General features: G+C 54.5%; 1 protein-coding gene across 3 annotated transcripts in view; it reads right to left on the bottom strand.

The window, feature by feature from the left end:
- Positions 1–1,001: 1,001 nt before the first annotated feature.
- Positions 1,002–18,175, bottom strand: part of ATL1 (atlastin GTPase 1) — a 47,947-nt gene continuing 30,773 nt past the window's right edge. For 2 of the 3 annotated variants that reach the window (XM_077324127.1, XM_077324129.1), the window contains exons 9-14: positions 17,962–18,089; positions 7,251–7,307; positions 6,361–6,432; positions 4,354–4,785; positions 3,714–3,728; positions 1,002–1,947 (exon numbers count right to left, since the gene is read on the bottom strand). In XM_077324127.1, the coding sequence (XP_077180242.1) occupies positions 1,834–1,947; positions 3,714–3,728; positions 4,354–4,785; positions 6,361–6,432; positions 7,251–7,307; positions 17,962–18,089 (818 nt within the window). In that variant the 3' untranslated portion in view covers positions 1,002–1,833. The remainder of the gene's footprint in view (positions 1,948–3,713; positions 3,729–4,353; positions 4,786–6,360; positions 6,433–7,250; positions 7,308–17,961; positions 18,090–18,175) is intronic. The other variant, XM_077324128.1, reaches the window with a different exon arrangement.

Below are 18,175 nucleotides of genomic sequence, written 5' to 3'. Positions count from 1 at the left end.
ATTTTCGTGCCCTGCCGAAACTTGCGGTGCCTTCAGAACGGAAGCGGGCAGGGTATTGGTAGAGGGGGCTAGGGCTGCATTGAGCCGGGGGTCAGACATGACGGCCTGTTTGGCCCCTTCTGACTCTGTGGTTCTGTGACCCGGTGGAAGAGCCACTGTCTTGCGTGCAGGAAGTCCGAGGTGCAACTCCCAACGACTCCAGTTAAAACAACCAGGCAGGAGGTGATGTGGGAGGACTCGGCCTGAGACCCTGGAGAGCTGCCGCCATAGGAAGCAGATGTTGGTGGATTAACGAACTGACTCTATATCAGGCAACTTCATGACTTTCAATTGCAGGGTTAAGATCCTTGTGCCAGCTTGGGGGCGTGGTTAAGAGCAGCTCTAATCTGGTGAGCCGGGTTTGATTCCCCACTCCTCCTCCACATGCAGCCACCTAGGTGACCTTGGGCTAGTCAGAGTCCTGTTAGATCTGTTCTCATAAAGCAGTCCTGTCTGGGCCCTCTCAGCCCCATCTACACAACAGAGTGTGTGTTGGTGGGAGAGGAAGGGAAGACAGTTGTGAGTCACTTTGAGGCATGTTGGGGAGTGAAACGTGGGGTATAAAAACTAGCTTCCTTTTCCACATGCAGCCAGCTCAGTGACCTTGGGCTAATCACCGTCGTTCTCTAAGAGCTCTCTCTAAGAGCAGTTCTCTAAGAGCTCTCTCAGCCTCATCTATCTCACAGGGTGTTCTTTGTGGGGAGGGGAAGGGAAGGCAATTGTAAGCCCCTTTGAGACTCCTTCAGGCAGTGAAAAGCAGGGTATTAAACCAGACTCCTGTTGGGGACCCCTGGGTTAGGGTCACCAAATGGGTCTAAGGGAACCTTCATTTCAAATCTCAGATCTGCGTGACCTTGGACCAGTGATTCTCTCCCACGAGGGGGAGAGCAGAGTTGCGGGCACAGGAGGAGGTACAGGATGAAAATGCCACGAATTAAGGGACTCCGGAGGCAACGAGCATCTTAGGAACCAAAAGCCAACTTTTAATTATCTGATGACAAAATAATAATAATAAAAAAAAAACGGGGCACGCTTTTTATGAGCGGAACAAAAATATATACAGTGACACTCGTACATATACAAAGGGTTCGTTTTGTGCATTCTGAACAGGATCGAGGGCTTCCCCCGCCCCTTTCTGACGTGCCGCAGCAAAAGAACAGACTCTCTGCGGCTTCTGACAAGGCAGCTGAAGTGTCATTCACAGCTCGATGAAGAAAAACGTGCTAAATGAAGAACGGTTGTGCGCAAATAATCGGAGACTAACGTGATCATCCCTTTTTTTCGTTTTGAATAAGGCGAAAGCAGCTGTCCTAATGACTTCAGGCTGGGTCCCCAAAATCTCGTGGGCCGGAGGGGGAGGGCATTTCTTCTTGCTATAAAGCAGGTGTGACCCCAGAGAACCCCCCCCCCTTCCATGCCCAGCAGAAGCAAAGCAGCTGCCTGCTTCTTTGGTCTGGTGGTCCTTGAATCGGGGCAACGTGGGGCTTCCAAAGGGGCAGGGTCTCCCGGGGGCCCTGAGGAGCCCCTTCACGGTGTGCAGCAAAACAAAGCTGGGGTGTTCTTCAGAAAACGGCAGGCATGCTGGACCACCCCCTCCCCCCTCCGGACAGGGCACGGTCCGGATTAAAGCAGCTACACTCAAGACGAGTGACGGGATTAACCAGGTTCCTCCTCATCCCTCCCCCCCCCCACCGCCCCCGTTCAGGGGAGCGTCCGAGGCTTGAACATGGATGCGACGATTAACATGTTTTTAAGTTATGTGTTTTCATGCACCTCCGTGGAAAGCGCCCCGGGCTACATGGTCTTCTTGTCCGTGCCTTCGGCCGGCTCCGCCTTCTGCGCGGTGGGGAAAGCGTGGTGGTACAAGTGTCTGTGGGTGGCCGCTGCGCTGTAGAGCTTGTACAAAGCCTGCGGAGACAGAGAGCCTGCCGGTCAGGAGAAAGCGCATGGCTTGGCGGCACATTCAGCACCGCCTCAGGCACCAGCCTTGGGGCACTAAGAACTCCTAGAATTCTACAGAGGGGAACCCCCCCGAACCACAGGAGGTGTTGCTTGAAGCAGGAGGAGGAGCAGGGTGAAAAGGCTTGAATGAAATCATTATCAAATGCGGAAGGCAGCGTTTCCTATATAAAAATCGAGGCTCCAGCTCCCCATGGCTGCAAAGACACCAGGGCTTCTCCTATTTTATTGATTTTACTTACAAAATCTACATCCTGCCCTGAAGGCGACTAACGAATTACGCTAGGAAACCACGATCAAACCGTTGTGGGAAACACACACCACGAAAACAATTTTTTAAGAGTTAAAAAAAAAAAAGCGCATGCAAAACGTAAGAACATTGGTTAGGAAGGAGGGATTGTTGAGGGAATGCTGAAGAGGAAGGGGAATTCTTCACGCCCCAGCAGCAGACATCAGCAGGAGGAGACAAGACACATCACCCTTGGGTGGGAATTCCAAAATGTTTGGCCGTCTTTGGGAGCATCTGCCCGCTATCCTGTCCTGCCGTCTGGTGCGGGTGGGATGGAAATCTCCCCAGAGGCACGATCCCACCCCTGACGGAGTCGCCAGCTGACCCGGTTCCTAGGGATCTTACATTTTGATTGAGTAAATAAAGCAAGTGTTTGGCGTTTAAGACGCTGTTAAGCAGCTTCCAGTGGGTGTGAGGGAAGAAAGCATTTCCTGAGCTTATCACTTTGAGCTTCAAGCCAAAGAAGAGAATGTCTCTTCTCTAGCGCAACTCGGAGCCTGCCCCAAGACACGTGGCCTATATTACCGTACTGAACGCGACCACCGGTTCACTGAGGTCAGGACTGGGACTGGAAAACAGTTCTCTGGGGCCTCAGGCAGAGATCTTTCCCACTACCCCCTGTCTGGTTCTTTGGACTGGGGATGCTGCTGCGGGTTGAACCTGCAACCTTCTGCAGGCCATTTAGGTGCACATGATGCTGCCTGATATCAAGTCAGACTCCTGGTCCATCCAAGCCAGCCTCTGCTTGACATGCAGAAGGTTCCAGGTTAAATCCCCGGCATCTCCAGTTAAAAAGGTCCAGGCAGGAAGTGATGGGAAAGACCTTGACCTGAGACCCTGGGGAGCCAGAGAGGGGGGCTGTGGCTCAGCGGCAGAGCCTCTGCTTGGCAGGCAGAAGGTCCCAGGTTCAATCCCTGGCATCTCCAGTTAAAAAGGTCCAGGCAGGAGGGGATGGGAAAGACCTTGACCTCGAGACCCTGGCTCAGTGGCAGAGCCTCTGCTTGGCATGCAGAAAGTCCCAGGTTCAATCCCCGGCATCTCCAGTTAAAAAGGACCAGGCAGGAGGGGATGGGGAAGATCTCCACTGAGCCCTTGGAGAACAGCTGCCGGTCTGAGAAGGCAATACTGATTTTGTTGGACCAAAGTTCTGACTCAGTAAAAGACAGCTTCACGTGTTTTTGACGAGGTCTTTCACATCAGCACCTGCCGGGTCCTGTCTAACTGGAGATGCCGGGGACTGAACCTGGGACCTTGAGAAGCTGGAGGCCCCAAAGCTCAGCTGAGTACAAGCCGCACAGCTCCCCTCTCAAAGAAAGATCGCAGAAGCTGTCAGCACAAAAGCTACGTCAGATTCCAGCACATGGACACACAACATGCACAGCCAACGGAAGCAGAGACGTTTCTGTGTGACAGCGAACTCGCTTACCTCGTTTGTGTTCCCCTGCCAAGAAGGCCGTTGCAAAAAGAGAAGAAAACAGAAAAAGGTGAAAAAAGAGGCGAGCGTGCGGCAGCATCTGCAAAGCCCATCATGCCCTTCCCTGGGGGAGCATCCGGGAAGGGGGCCGACGCCTCCCTGAACCCCCTAAAACAGAGACTGTCTCTCACGCCGACTCTTTGGTTGAGGCCGGGGAGGGGGGAGGGGGGTTGACCGGCTGTTCCATCTGGGGTCCCGCCCTAGCTGACCATCCCTTGTAATAAAATAACAACCAGTGCGGAATGGTTTGACTGGACTCTGTAGATTGAGTTGGGATGGTTGCTTCCGCCATCTTGCGGGTCGTTCTGTGTACTGGTACTGTTTTAATGGGATTTTGGAGGGGGGTAATTGTTTATGGTTTCAATTGTTAGCCGCCTCGAGGCGACAAAACCATGAGAGGCGGGATATAAATCCAAGAATGAATGAATGAATGAATGAATGAATGAATGAATGAATGAATGAATATCGCTCCATAAATGTTGAACAAATTTTGAAAAATACATCAGAAATTCATCTGCTCCCCCCCCCCCCATTCGGGAAACCCTTCCAGGGCAGCCAAGAAGCCACGGGGTTCCACGCAACCCTGGCTCACCTGGTCCCACAGCGCTGCGGCCACCTGGTCGATGACGGCCCCGAGCTCCCTGTACTCCCCGGAGTACCGGATGTAGGCCCACGTGCAGAGGGTGATGAGGGTCAGGCCCATGATCATGTTGCACAGGCTGGCGATGACGTCCAGCCCAATGAAGCCGGTGACGCCGGCCGTCACGTAGGTGATGAAGATGACCACGAAGAGGGTGGCGGGCGTGCGGGCGGCGTGGAAGATGTTCTTGCTGTCGTTGTGCTTGATGTACTGGACGTAGAGGGCGTCGAGCTCGCTCTCCAGCTGCTGCAGGTAGCGGCGGCTGAACTCTTCTCCGCCCATCTTCTTCACGCTCCGGAACTGCCGCACGGCCTCGTCCTTAAGCTCCAGGTGTTTGCTCTGCAGGTCGCTGGGGGCGAGGAAGGGCCTGTCGCCTCCACATACCTGGAGAGGGGGGCCGGGGGTGGGGGGAGAAACAACGCAAGCTTAGCTCCTCCTCCTCCGTGTCACAAATGGTTAGAGTGGACCGAGGTCCCCAACCTCAGAAAACGTCCGACACCTCTGGAATTAAGACACGGCATGGAGGGTGTGGCCACAAAATGGCCGCCACAGTGGGCGGAACCAGCCACAAAATGGCCACTACGGCTTCCCTTCAGTCGCGCAGTGAAGATCCCTGTGGGGTGGGGGCGGCCGCTGCCAAAGGAATATTCTTAAAAATCTGTCCCGACACTCAGATCACCAATAGCCCATCAGAAGACCCACGTGGCGTCTCATCTAAAACGTCTGGTGGGCCCCAGAAAAGGGCTTTTATTTTAAACAGTAGGGGCCATGTCCGTTGCATTCAGGAATACGAGCGCTAGATTAGGGGGGTGAGGCGGAAGATCTCTGTGGACGGCCTCCCCCTCCCCTCAGGACCTGGAAAGGCTGCAGGCAGCTGTTAGGGAGCTCACTGTCAGGGGCAGCTCTCACCCAGCAGGGATCTGCAGCCTCCGAGCCTCGGAGGGAAATGGAAGGAGGAGGTCAGGGGTGGGGGATGAAAGGCGATTGGCTGGCCACTGGACAGACAGGCAAGCCGGTTGGAGGAGGAGGCGCTCAGGGGCAGGACAGCCACCCTGATTGGGTGTTGTGCTGAGCGGCACTTAAGCCATGAGACCAGCTCCTCCTCCAAGGCCTTACCAGAAATATTAAGTGGAACAGATTTTAATCCCTCACCATGTAAAGGAGGACACAGGCTTCCAACTTGCTTCCAGGCTTCATGCAAGGTGCTGGGATTGAATTCCAAAGCCTTGCCTGGCCTGAGAGTAACATCCTTCAGTGACCACCTCCTCCCCCCCCCCTGAATCTGCCCCTAAATCCCCACACTCTGATCATGGGAGCCAGCAGGGTAGAGTGGATAAAGAGTGGCAGACTTTAATCTTGAGAGCTGTACTCCTCCACATGCAGCCGGCTGGGTGACTTCGGGCTAGTCACCGTTCTCTTAGAGCTTTTCTCGCAGGGCAGTTCTCTGAAGAGCTCTCTCAGCCCCACCTACCTCCCAGGGTGTCTGTTGTAGGGAGAGGAAGGGGAAAGTGTTTTTAAGTTGCTCTTGGACTCCTTCGGGGAGAAGGAAGAAGGGTACAAAGAACCAACTCTTCTTGTTCCTCCTTCCATAATCGGTACAAGGGAGAGAGTATTTACAGTCCGGCCTCTCCCCCTGCCAAGACGTAGTCAAACTGTGGCCCTCCAGATGTCCATGGACTACAATTCCCAGGAGCCCCCTGCCAGCATTCGCTGGCAGGGGGCTCCTGGGAATTGTAGTCCATGGACATCTGGAGGGCCGCAGTTTGACTACCCCTGCTTTAAGGGCTATCACAGTTCAGAATTCTCATATTCCAAAAAACGGCCCAGGAGAACAAAACAGGTGACACCCAGCACGGGGCTCCCCACAGCCCGTCAAAATGCCCTCTAGGTGTCCCCGGAAGCCCAAGGTGGCCTGGCAAACCTCCATCTCATGCCATTCCCAGGGGATTCCTGGCTTACCTCTTCCATTCGCCGGTTGTAAGTGTCCTTGGAGGCCGCGACGGCAGCCAGGTTGTTCGCTTCAGCCGTGGCCTGTGGGGAAGACAGGGTTGCATTGGGCGGGTGAACACAAACACCTTCTGCCTTCTGCGGAATCAGACGCTTGGCCCACCAGAGTCAGGATTGTCTGCTCAGACTGGCAGCTGCTCTCCAAGGTCTCAGGCGGAGGCCCTTCACATCCCCTCCTGCCTGGTCCTTTTCAAGTGGAGAAGCCGGGGATCGAACCGGGGACCTTCCGCAGGTGCTCTACTGCGGAGCCACAGCCCCTCCCAACACATACAGGAAGCTCTCTTCCAGCTCTATGATTCTATGATTCTATGAATGAGGCCATCTGTCCATCTAGGTCAGTCTTGCCTGCTCAGATTGCAAACAGGTGACCTTTCTGTGTCCGTAAGAAAGAGCTACAGCAGGGGTAGTCAACCTGTGGTCCTCCAGATGTCCATGGACTACAATTCCCATGAGCCCCTGCCAGCAAATGCTACCCCTGAGCTACAGGATTTGTGTTTTAAAGAAAACTCAAGCTGAAAATTCAGGGAATGGCCGTGGATACTGCACACGGACACGCCCACGGCTGCAGCCCCAACCGCATCACTGCCCAAGTTATGGTGACCCAGCAAGGGACTTTCAAGGCAAATGAGGAGCAGAGCTGATCTGCTATTACCTTACTCTGCAGGGCCGTCCTTGGTGGTCTCCTTCCAAGTAATTACTGACCCTGCTTAGCAACTGGGATCTGACAAAATCGGACTGTATCTTGCCGACCGACCTCCCAAGAACTCCGTTTGCTGTCTCATATGATTGCTTCAAAATAGGCTCCCAAATGCACCTCCCCGCCCTGGGAACCCGAGACTTACTTGCAGCATGGACTTTGGATGGGGCAACTCTTCTCCTTGGTAGATCTTAATATAGGCCTAGAAGGAAGAGGAAAAAACCAGTTGATGCAGACCGCTTAGGCTAGTCTTAAGCGCTTGTGCAGAACAAGTCACAGAGGTTTGACTAGAGCAGGGACGGCCAAGTTGTGGCTGACCAGATGTCAACGGACTACAGTTCCCATGAGCCCCTGCGGGCAGGGGATCATGGGAACTGTAGTCCGTGGACACCTGGTCAGCCACAGCTTGGCCAACCCTGGAGTAGAGCATCAAACTAGGTTGGGGGAGAACTCAGTTCAAATGTTCTGCAGTGGAAGCTTGGACCAGGGTGAACCAGACACAGCCTGGCCTACCTCAGAGGGATTTTGTGAGAGTAAACTGAAAAAGGGGAATATGATGCACCATATTGAGTTCTCTCTGGGGACACAAGTTGGGTATCGGTGAAGTCAGTAACTACACCAATGTCCCAAGACAGAGAAGAAACCCCAGTTGGTCCAGAACGCAGCTGGAGGGTTCACAACTATAGGAACTCGAGACTCCATGGTGACCTGAAGTCAAAACTCAGTCACGAACAGCACAAAAGATGTGGATCAATTTAAGTAGCTTGGTACTGTGGTTAAGGGCAGCAGCCTCTAATGTGGTTTGATTCCCCTTAGCTCCTCCATATGCAGCCAGCTGGGTGACCTTGGGCCAATCACTGACCTGTTAGAGCTGTTCTCACAGAGCAGTTCTGAGCGAGCTCTCTCAGCCCCACCTACCTCACAGGGTGTCTGTCGTGGGGAGAGGAAGGGAAGGTGATGATATGCTGGTTTAAGACTCCTTCAGGTAGTGAAAAGGTTGTTGTTGTTATGTGCGAAGTCGTGTCCGACCCATCACGACCCCATGGACAATGATCCTCCAGGCCTTCCTGTCCTCCACCATTCCCCGGAGTCCATTTAAGTTTGCACCTACTGCTTCAGTGACTCCATCCAGCCACCTCATTCTCTGTCGTCCCCTTCTTCTTTTGCCCTCGATCGCTCCCAGCATTAGGCTCTTCTCCAGGGAGTCCTTCCTTCTCATGAGGTGGCCAAAGTATTTGAGTTTCATCTTCAGGATCTGGCCTTCTAAAGAGCAGTCAGGGTTGATCTCCTCTAGGACTGACCGGTTTGTTCGCCTTGCAGTCCAAGGGACTCGCAAGAGTCTTCTCCAGCACCAGAGTTCAAAAGCCTCAATTCTTTGTCGCTCGGCCTTCCTTATGGTCCAACTTTCGCAGCCTGTCGGGAACCCGCTTGCTAACTGAAAAACAGGGTGCCCCTTTGAAGAAAACGTCACGCCAGGCCTGGTGAACGATACAACAGGAACAAGCTTTATTTCAGCAACGTGGAGTCCGCTGGTATGGAGTAAGAGCTTCCACCGAACTCCAGGTGGAAGCTCCCTTTTATACAAAACCCACCTCCTTAGGCTGTATTGCCCCACCCAGTACTTGCGGAGGGAACATGCTGATACAATCATGACTCATGCACATATGCGAGGTTTTCCGGGGTTCCTGATGGCCCATTTTCCTGGAACAAAGGGCCATCTCCGGGCCCTTGTCAAAAGGTGGAGGGGGACATTGAGGTTCTTTAGCGGCCATTGCCACCTCAACGATCGGGTGGGGCGCCCAGCTGCCGGCTTGCCTATGATCACCATGCCCTACCTCCGTGATCGCGGGCGCCTCTGATGGCGGGGTTCGGTCCCGTTCCCAAGCGACCAAGGACCGAACCACGACATTCTGCCCCCCCAAAGGTCCATTCTCCAACCCCCCGGGGCGGCCAGGATACCGCTTGTGGAAACGTTCAGTGAGTCGGGGCGCAAGGACGTCCGCTGCCCAGACCCATTCCCGGTCCCCCAAAGCGAAGTCCTTCCATTCCACGAGGTACTGCAACTTCCCCCTGTGGAGTCTAGAGTCCAGGATATCCGCCACCTCGTGGTGCTCCCCCCCCGGCAGGACCTCGGGCGCTGGCGGGGAAAACACGGGGTGCCAAACGTCACCGTCCGGAGTTTTTTTTAGAAGGCTCACGTGAAAGACGGGATGGATGTGCCGGAGGTTCTTGGGGAGCTTGAGCTTGACCGAAACTTCGTTGATCGGGGCCAAGACCTCGAAAGGCCCCAAAAACCGAGGGCCTAGCTTCTTGCTGGGCAAATTCAACCGTAGGTTCCGGGTGGAAAGGTAAACTCGATCCCCCGGTCGGATCTCCTCAGCTGGTCGTCTCTTCCGGTCGGCGTCCTCTTTCTGCGCTGCCTTGACTTTGTGGAGCTGCTCCTGCAGCGACTTCCAGCAGCTCCCGGCACGCTTCCCCCACTCGCGAAGGTCGGCCGATTCCCGGGCGGGGACCTCTCCAAGCTCCGGGAAGTGTCTCAGGTCTGTCCCGTAGACGACGGCAAAAGGCGACATCTCCGTGCTGCTGTGGTCTGCGTTGTTGTACGCGAACTCGGCCAGGGGGAGCAGGGGCACCCAGGTGTCTTGATGATAGGAACCGAAACACCGCAAGTACTGCTCCAGTACTTGATTAACCCGCTCGGTCTGCCCGTCCGTCTGGGGGTGGTAAGCGGAGCTCAGCCCTTGCTCGATGTCTAACAGGCGCAGGAAAGCTTGCCAAAACCGGGACACGAATTGTGAGCCCCGATCGGAAATCACCTTGTCCGGCAGCCCGTGCAGTCGGAACACGTGATCCAGGAACATCCGAGCCAACTGTGAAGCACTGGGGACACTGGCGCAAGGAATGAAATGGGCCTGTTTGGAAAATAGATCTACCACCACCCAGATCACCGTTTTCCCCTTGCTGGGAGGCAAGTCTGTTATAAAGTCCATGGAGATCACTGACCACGGCCGGGTCGGGACCTCGAGCGGGTGCAGCAGACCTTTCGGCTTGCCAACCCCCGGCTTGCAGGTCAGGCAGACAGGACAACCACTGACGTAAGCTTTTGTGTCCCGCCGCAGACTGGGCCACCAAAACCGCCGCCGGGCCAACTTCCAGGATTTTACGAAACCGAAGTGCCCGGCGGTCTTAGCATCGTGGCAGAGGCTGAGGGCTTCCCGTCGTAGCCCTTCCGGGACGTAGACAGCCTCCCCCCTCCGCCAGAGACCGGAGTCCAAAATCAAAGAGTCCCGGAGCTCAGCCAGCTCCTCGTCCGCCCCATAGGCTGCCACTAGGCGGTCTCGGAGCGGGGCGGTCGCCGGGTCGGGCTCCCATTCCTCCCTGGCCCGCCGCCTAGTGACGACCCCCCGTCCCAGCTGCTCCTCGCCAAACACGGACCTGGTGCAGGGAGCGTACCCCTCCCCATAATGCGGCAGACGGGAGAGGGCGTCCGCGAGGAAATTCTCTTTGCCGGGGATGTGACCAAGCTTGAAATTGTACCGCGAAAAGAACTCCGCCCACCTCATCTGCTTGGCGTTCAGGGATCGCGGTTGCCGGAGCGCCTCCAGATTCTTGTGATCTGTCCAGACCTCGAACGGCTCCTCTGTTTCCTCCAGCCAATGCCGCCATTCGGTGAGGGCGAACTTAATCGCAAACGCCTCCTTCTCCCAGGTAGACCAGTTCCGCTCCGTTTCGGCGAATTTTCGTGAGAGGTAGGCCGCCGGCCTCAGCTGTCCCGCCTTGTCTCGCTGCAGGAGAACCGCCCCGGCTGCTGCGTCGCTGGCGTCGACTTGTACCACCATCGGCTGGGTTGGGTCGACGTGCAGTAGCGTGGGCTCAGACGCGAAAGCTTGCTTGAGGGCCAGGAACGCTGCCTCCGATTTCTCATTCCAGCCGAGCGCTGCGCTGGGCCGCGTGGCGCGAGGACCTCTCCCCTTGGTACCTAGCAAGTCCGTGAGGGGAGCCACTACGGAGGAGTATCTGGGGATGAAGCCTCTAAAAAAGTTAGCAAACCCCAGGAAGCTTTGTAGCTGTTTCCGGGTGCGGGGCCTTTCCCAGGCCAGCACCGCCTGCACCTTCTCGGGGTCCATAGCTATGCCCTGGGCTGAGATGCGGTAGCCCAAATAGTCCAGGGAGGGACGGTGGAATTCGCACTTAGCCAGCTTCACGTATAGGTGGTTTGCCAGCAGGCGCTTTAACACCTCCCTCACCAGGGTCACGTGCTCTTGGGGATCTTGGCTGTAGATCAGGACGTCATCCAAATAAACCACCACCCCCTGAAACAGAAGGTCCTGCAACACCTCATTAATTAGACTCATGAAAACCCCAGGTGCCCCGCTTAAGCCGAACGGCATCACTTTAAATTCGAATTGTCCCAATTGACAGTTAAACGCTGTTTTCCACTCATCCCCCTCCCGGATGCGTACCCGGTAGTACGCCTCCCTTAGGTCCAGTTTAGTGAACAGAGTCCCTTTGCCCAGCCGGGCCAGCAAATCCGGGATCAGCGGGAGGGGGTAAGCGTTCCCCGCTGCGATGGCGTTGAGGCCCCGGTAGTCCTGGCACAGCCGTCGGGACCCATCCTTTTTCCGGACGAACAAGACTGGAGCTCCCATGGGACTGGAAGCGGGCCGGATGAAACCTCGGGCCAGATTTTTATCCAAAAACTCCCGGAGGTCCTTGAGCTCACCCTCACTCATCTTGTAGATGCGCCCTTTGGGTAGTACCGCCCCCTCTGGGATGTTGATAGCGCAGTCCGTGCGGCGGTGTGGGGGTAGCTCGTCCGCTTCCCGCTCGCTGAAAACGGCTGCGAGGTCTCGGTACTCTGGCGGGACCTCGGTCTCTGGTTTCTCCTGCTGCGCCGCCGCCGCTCCCCTGGGACGCGCCGCCGTCCTCTTGTGGCTGGAATTCTCGTGGGGGACCCGATGCCGTGCACCCACCGTCAAGTCGAACTTCAGGGTCCCCGCCCGCCAGTCCACCACGGGGTTGTGTTCCTTCAGCCAATCCAGGCCCAACACCGCCCGATATCCCGCTACGGGGACCTGGATCAGCCACCGCAGCTCTTGGTGGTCCCCTATGTGGATGGCGATAGGACCCACCTCTTCCCCGAAAGGTCCCCCCTGAATCGGACTGCCGTCCATCTGGACGAAAACCAGGGGAACCTTCCGAATGCGCTTCGGTAGCCCCAAAGCCCGGGCTATCTGGGGGTGGACCATGCTGTGGTCGCATCCAGAGTCCAAAAGAGCCTCCCCCACCCAACTTAGTCCGTTCTCCGGGTTCCGGAGCTCTAAAATTACCACGTTCGGAGGTCGCGCCTCATGCTGCAGGGGTTTTCCCTCGCACCGCGGGACCTGCTGCCCGGCGCCGTCTACAGCAGGTCCTGGCCGTTTCCCGTCGCCTGGGCGCTTCCCGGTTCGTTGCGGAGGTCCTCCGCCCGGCGTGCCTGCTGGGGGCGTGTCGCACCTCCCCCCTGGGAGAGCCCGCGGTCCTCCCCCCCTTGCCGTTGGCACGCTGCTGCGAAATGTCCTGACCCCCCGCATTTCAGGCACAGACCTTCCCGGCGTCTCCTTTCCCGCTCGGGGTTCGGGGGTCGTTTGGGGCGAGAGTTGTCGGGGCCCGGTCTCGGCGCCTCGGCTGACCCGCCTTTGGCCTCCCGGGGGGGTGCGGCGGCCCAACCCAGGCTGGCTTCCAGCTTGGCGACCACAAAACACCACCCCTCCAGTGTAGACAGATCTTCTTCCGTCCCCTTGATCACGGCCCATTCCCTGAGCTTCGGGTTAAGGCCCTCCCGGAAGTACTCGATTTGGGTCTCCTCGTTCCAGGAGAACACCTTGCCTGCTTCCCTCCGGAAAATGTCTATATAGTCCATAACCCCCCTAGTACCCTGTCGAAGTCCCTTGATCCGACTCTTTGCCTTGTCCTCAGCCTGGGGGTCCTGGAATCGTCGGCGGAGCGCGACCACGAAGTCCTGCAGGTCCCGAGTTGCCGGGTCGCCGCGCTCGGCCAACCCTAGGTACCACTGACCCGCCTTGCCCTGGAGACACGATGCCACCCCCCAGACCAAGTCCTCGGAGTCCTCATACCGGTCTCCATACCTCCGGGCATGCGTCAGCGCGTGGAGGAGGAACTGCGGGAGGTCGTCCGGCGTCCCGTCGAAACGCGCCTTAAGCTCTGGGGGGGAACGTTTTGGAGAGTAGTCCGACCCCCTCCGGATCCGGGATTCTCGGCGTCCGCCGTCTCGTCCTGCTCCGCTCCACCGGCTACCAACTTGCCCAACGACGCCGTGCCGCTCCCTGCCTTGCACGTCGCTCCTGCGTTGGTCCGGCTCTCGCCGCCCCGTCGGCTCACCCGCTCCCCCGAGATCCTCTGCTATCTCGCCTCTCCGCTGGCCGTCTCGCCTACTCGGGACTGAAAACTGCTCCGGGTCGGGGTCCGGGGCCCGCTCACCAGTACCGGGCTCGTCCTCGTCGCTGGAGACGTCCTCACTCGACGCGATCCCCTCCGCCGTTGTATTACCAGTCCCCCCGGGCCCGGCCCGAGCTTGCTCACGGGCTTCAGCTGCCTGCAAGCGCCTGGCCAAGTCCGCCATGGCCCGCCGCAGGTCCTCTAGGGATTCCTCAGGTCCTACCGGGCGAAGCGCCCGCCTCAGCTGGGTGTCCCAGGTTGGGGCCAACCCCCCAGACCTCGGCGCGCTCCCCGCCGTGCTTGGGAAACCCATGGCCCGGCGCCTTCCCTTGGCCGCCGCTGCCGAGGGTCTCGGGGTCCCGGACAGCTGCTCCTGGCCCCCCGATTTTCGGAGGAAATCTCCCGGGGACATTAAACTCATGTTCCCGGGGTTCGTGGGGGTCGAGACCGCCCCGTTGCTTGAAAACGCCATCTCTGGATCCGTCCCGATAAGCGCTCGGATGCGATGCCGACCCTGGAGTTCGGTGGGAAGCTCTTACGATGTCGGGAACCCGCTTGCTAACTGAAAAACAGGGTGCCCCTTTGAAGAAAACGTCACGCCAGGCCTGGTGAACGATACAACAGGAACAAGCTTTATTTCAGCAACATGGAGTCCGCTGGTATGGAGTAAGAGCTTCCACCGAACTCCAGGTGGAAGCTCCCTTTTATACAAAACCCACCTCCTTAGGCTGTATTGCCCCACCCAGTACTTGCGGAGGGAACATGCTGATACAATCATGACTCATGCACATATGCGAGGTTTTCCGGGGTTCCTGATGGCCCATTTTCCTGGAACAAAGGGCCATCTCCGGGCCCTTGTCAAAAGGTGGAGGGGGACATTGAGGTTCTTTAGCGGCCATTGCCACCTCAACGATCGGGTGGGGCGCCCAGCTGCCGGCTTGCCTATGATCACCATGCCCTACCTCCGTGATCGCGGGCGCCTCTGATGGCGGGGTTCGGTCCCGTTCCCAAGCCACCAAGGACCGAACCACGACACAGCCATACATTGCAACTGGGAATACCATAGCCTTGACTAAACGCACTTTTGTTGGCAGGGTGATGTCTCTGCTTTTTAGGATGCTGTCTAGATTTGCCATAGCTTTCCTCCCCAGGAGCAAGCGTCTTTTAATTTCTTTGCTGCAGTCCCCATCTGCAGTGATCTTGGAGCCCAGGAAAATAAAATCTGTCACTATCTCCATTTCTTCCCCATCTATTTGCCATGAATTGAGAGGGCCGGATGCCATGATCTTTGTTTTCTTGATGTTGAGTTTCAAGCCAACTTTTGCACTCTCCTCCTTCACCCGCATCAACAGGCTCTTTAGTTCCTCTTCACTTTCTGCCATTAGAGTGGTATCATCTGCATATCTGAGGTTGTTGATATTTCTCCCTGCAATCTTGATCCCAATTTGTGACTCCTCTAATCCCGCATTTCTCATGATGTGCTCTGCATACAAGTTAAATAGGCAAGGCGACAGTATACAGCCTTGCCAAACTCCTTTCTCAATTTTGAACCAGTCAGTGATTCCATGTTCAGTTCTCACTGTTGCTTCTTGACCTGCATATAAATTTCTCAAGAGACAAATAAGATGCTCTGGTATTCCCATCTCTTTAAGAACTTGCCACAATGTGTTGTGCTCCACACAATCAAAGGCTTTAGCATAGTCAATGAAGCAGAAGTAGACGTTCTTCTGGTACTCCCTAGCTTTCTCCATGATCCAGCGTATGTTGGCAATTTGATCTCTAGTTCCTCTGCCTCTTCGAAATCCTGCCTGTACTTCTGGAAGTTCTCGGTCCACATATTGCTGGAGCCTAGCTTGTAGGATTTTGAGCATAACTTTGCTAGCATGAGAAATTAGTGCAATGGTGCGGTAGTTTGAACATTCTTTGGCATTGCCCTTCTTTGGGATTGGAATGTAAACTGACCTTTTCCAATCCTGTGGCCATTGTTGAGTTTTCCAAATTTGCTGGCATATTGAGTGTAGCACTTTTACTGCATCGTCTTTTAAGATTTTGAACAGTTCAACTGGAATGCTGTCACCACCACTAGCTTTATTGTTGCTCAGACTTCCTAAGGCCCATTTGACTTCACATTCCAGGATGTCTGGCTCCAGGTCAGTAACTACCCCACTGTGGTCATCAGGGATGTTAAGCTCGCTCTTGTATAGTTGTTCTGTATAATTTTGCCACCTTTGTTTAATCTCTTCTGCTTCTGTGAGGTCCCTACCATTTTGGTCCCTTATCATACCCAACTTTGCATGAAACGTTCTCTTCATATCTCCAATTTTCTTGAAAAGATCTCTGGTCCTCCCCATTCTATTGTTTTCTTCTATTTGTTTGCACTGTTCATTTAAGAAGGCATTCTTATCTCTTCTAGCTTTTCTCTGAAATTCTGCATTCAATTGGGTGTATCTTTCTCTTTCTCCCTTGCCTTTCACTTCCCTTCTCTCCTTAGCTATTTGTAAAGCTTCCTCAGACAGCCATTTTGATTTCTTGCATTTCTTTTTCTTTGGGATGGTTTTAGTTGCTACCTCTTGTACAATGTTGTGAACCTCAGTCCATAGTTCTTCAGGCACTCTGTCTATCAGATCTAATTCCTTAAATCTATTTGTCACCTCTACTGTGTATTCGTCGGGGATATGATTTAGTTCATACCTGAGTGGCCTAGTGCTTTTCCCTACTTTCTTCAATTTAAGCCTAAATTTTGCAACAAGAAGCTCATGATCTGAACCACAATCAGCTCCTGGTCTTGTTTTTATTGACTGGATAGAACTTTTCCATCTTTTGCTGCAGAGCACATAGTCAATCTGATTTCTGTGTTGACCGTCTGGTGATGTCCATGTGTAGAGTCGTCTCTTGGGTTGTTGGAAAAGAGTGTTTGCTATGACCATTGTATTCTCTTGACAAAAGTCTACCAGCCTGTGCCCTGCTTCATTTTGTACTCCAAGGCCAAACTTGCCTGTTATCCCGGTTATCTTTTGGCTTCCTACTTTAGCATTCCAATCCCCCATGATGATAAGCACATCATTTTTTGGTGTTGCTTCTAGAAGGTGTTGTAGGGCTTCATAGAACTGATCAACTTCATCCTCTTCAGCAGCAGTGGTTGGGGCATAGACCTGGATCACTGTGATGTTGAATGGTTTGCCTTGGATTCGAACTGAGATCATTCTGTCATTTTGGGGATTGTATCCCAAGACTGCTTTTCCTACTCTCTTATTGATTATGAAGGCTACTCCATTTCTTCTGCGAGATTCTTGTCCACAGTAGTATACCTGATGGTCATCTGAATTAAATTCACCCATTCCTGTCCATTTTAGTTCACTGATTCCTAAAATGTCGATGTTCAGTCTTGACATTTCTTGTTTGACCACGTCCAGCTTACCTTGATTCATGGAGTGAAAAGGTGGGGGGGGGGGTAAAAAAAGCCAACTCTTCTTCTAATTTGGCCTACACAAGGGATTTCCAAAAGCTGGGGATCTACAGCTAAGAAGGCCCTGCTCTACAGCATTACGGGTTCCAAAGAAAGTCCTCAGTCAGTGATACTGAAGCTCTTCAGTACTGTAATTTTACAAGGTAAAACTAGGACACAGGAGGACCAGGGTGGAATCTGCACGGGGCTTTTTATCCAGTCCCACTCCGAATAAATCCCTGCCATCTACACTGAATTTGATTTCCATTTTGATTTTGGGCGCTTTACATTTTTCCTCTGCAACATCCATGGTTGAGCCACGGTGATTCTGCCTTTCCCCCACGATATCCAGGAGTGGAGATAACTTGATATAATTGATCAAGGCGCTGAGGTAGAGAAGCAGTCAGTCCCAGATTGGCTGGGCGCCAATTCAAACACTTCCTCGTTCCTAGTTGCAAGACTTTCCTCCCAAGATTTATTTTTGCCCTCCTTTCTGTTTTAAAGTGACTGTGCTTCAGAATCCCACACTTCTCTCAACAGGGATTTGCCTCGTTCTGTGAGGCTGCTGCTGGTTAGGCTCCTCTCCGCTCCGCTCCACTCCCCTCCCCTCCCTGCCCACCCGCTCACTCACTCCTTCAGGAGAGGAAAGAGATAAGCAGCCTCGTGCTCAAGTGCAGAAGGCTTTCTATTTCAATATGGGGGGGGACGAGGCAGAAAGACCCGGGTTTGAATAGATCTGAAATCAGTAGGATCGACAGCGGAAGAAATGAAGGAGGTGCAGAATCAGCCCAGGTTAAAATCCTCTTTGTACCATCAAACTCACTAATTCTCTCCCAGCCTTACCTTTCTCACAGGATTTTGGCGATGATAAAATGGAGAAGGGAGCAACGGCTCCTACCCTGAGCTCCTTTGGAGGATAGGCAAGACCATACTGGGCACATTGCATGCCTCTTCCCTACTGCCAGCCACTCACCTTGAAGTATTCTACCAAGCCACGACAGGTGATCTTGTTTCCGTTGATCTCTTTGACATCCAGACTCTCGGGGCTGAGCAGCCAGGGAATCAGCACCTTCAAGTTCTTGATGAAGTCAGGGTCGATCTCTATGAGAAAGACATTGTTGTTGTCAGACACAAATGTCTGGTGGTCTCGGAGCCACCTTGACACTCATATTGCTCTGGTCAGACCC

Source organism: Paroedura picta, chromosome 2 (genome assembly GCF_049243985.1).
Source record: "Paroedura picta isolate Pp20150507F chromosome 2, Ppicta_v3.0, whole genome shotgun sequence".
NCBI lineage: Eukaryota > Metazoa > Chordata > Lepidosauria > Squamata > Gekkonidae > Paroedura > Paroedura picta.
This window is presented reverse-complemented; position numbering and strand designations above follow the sequence as displayed.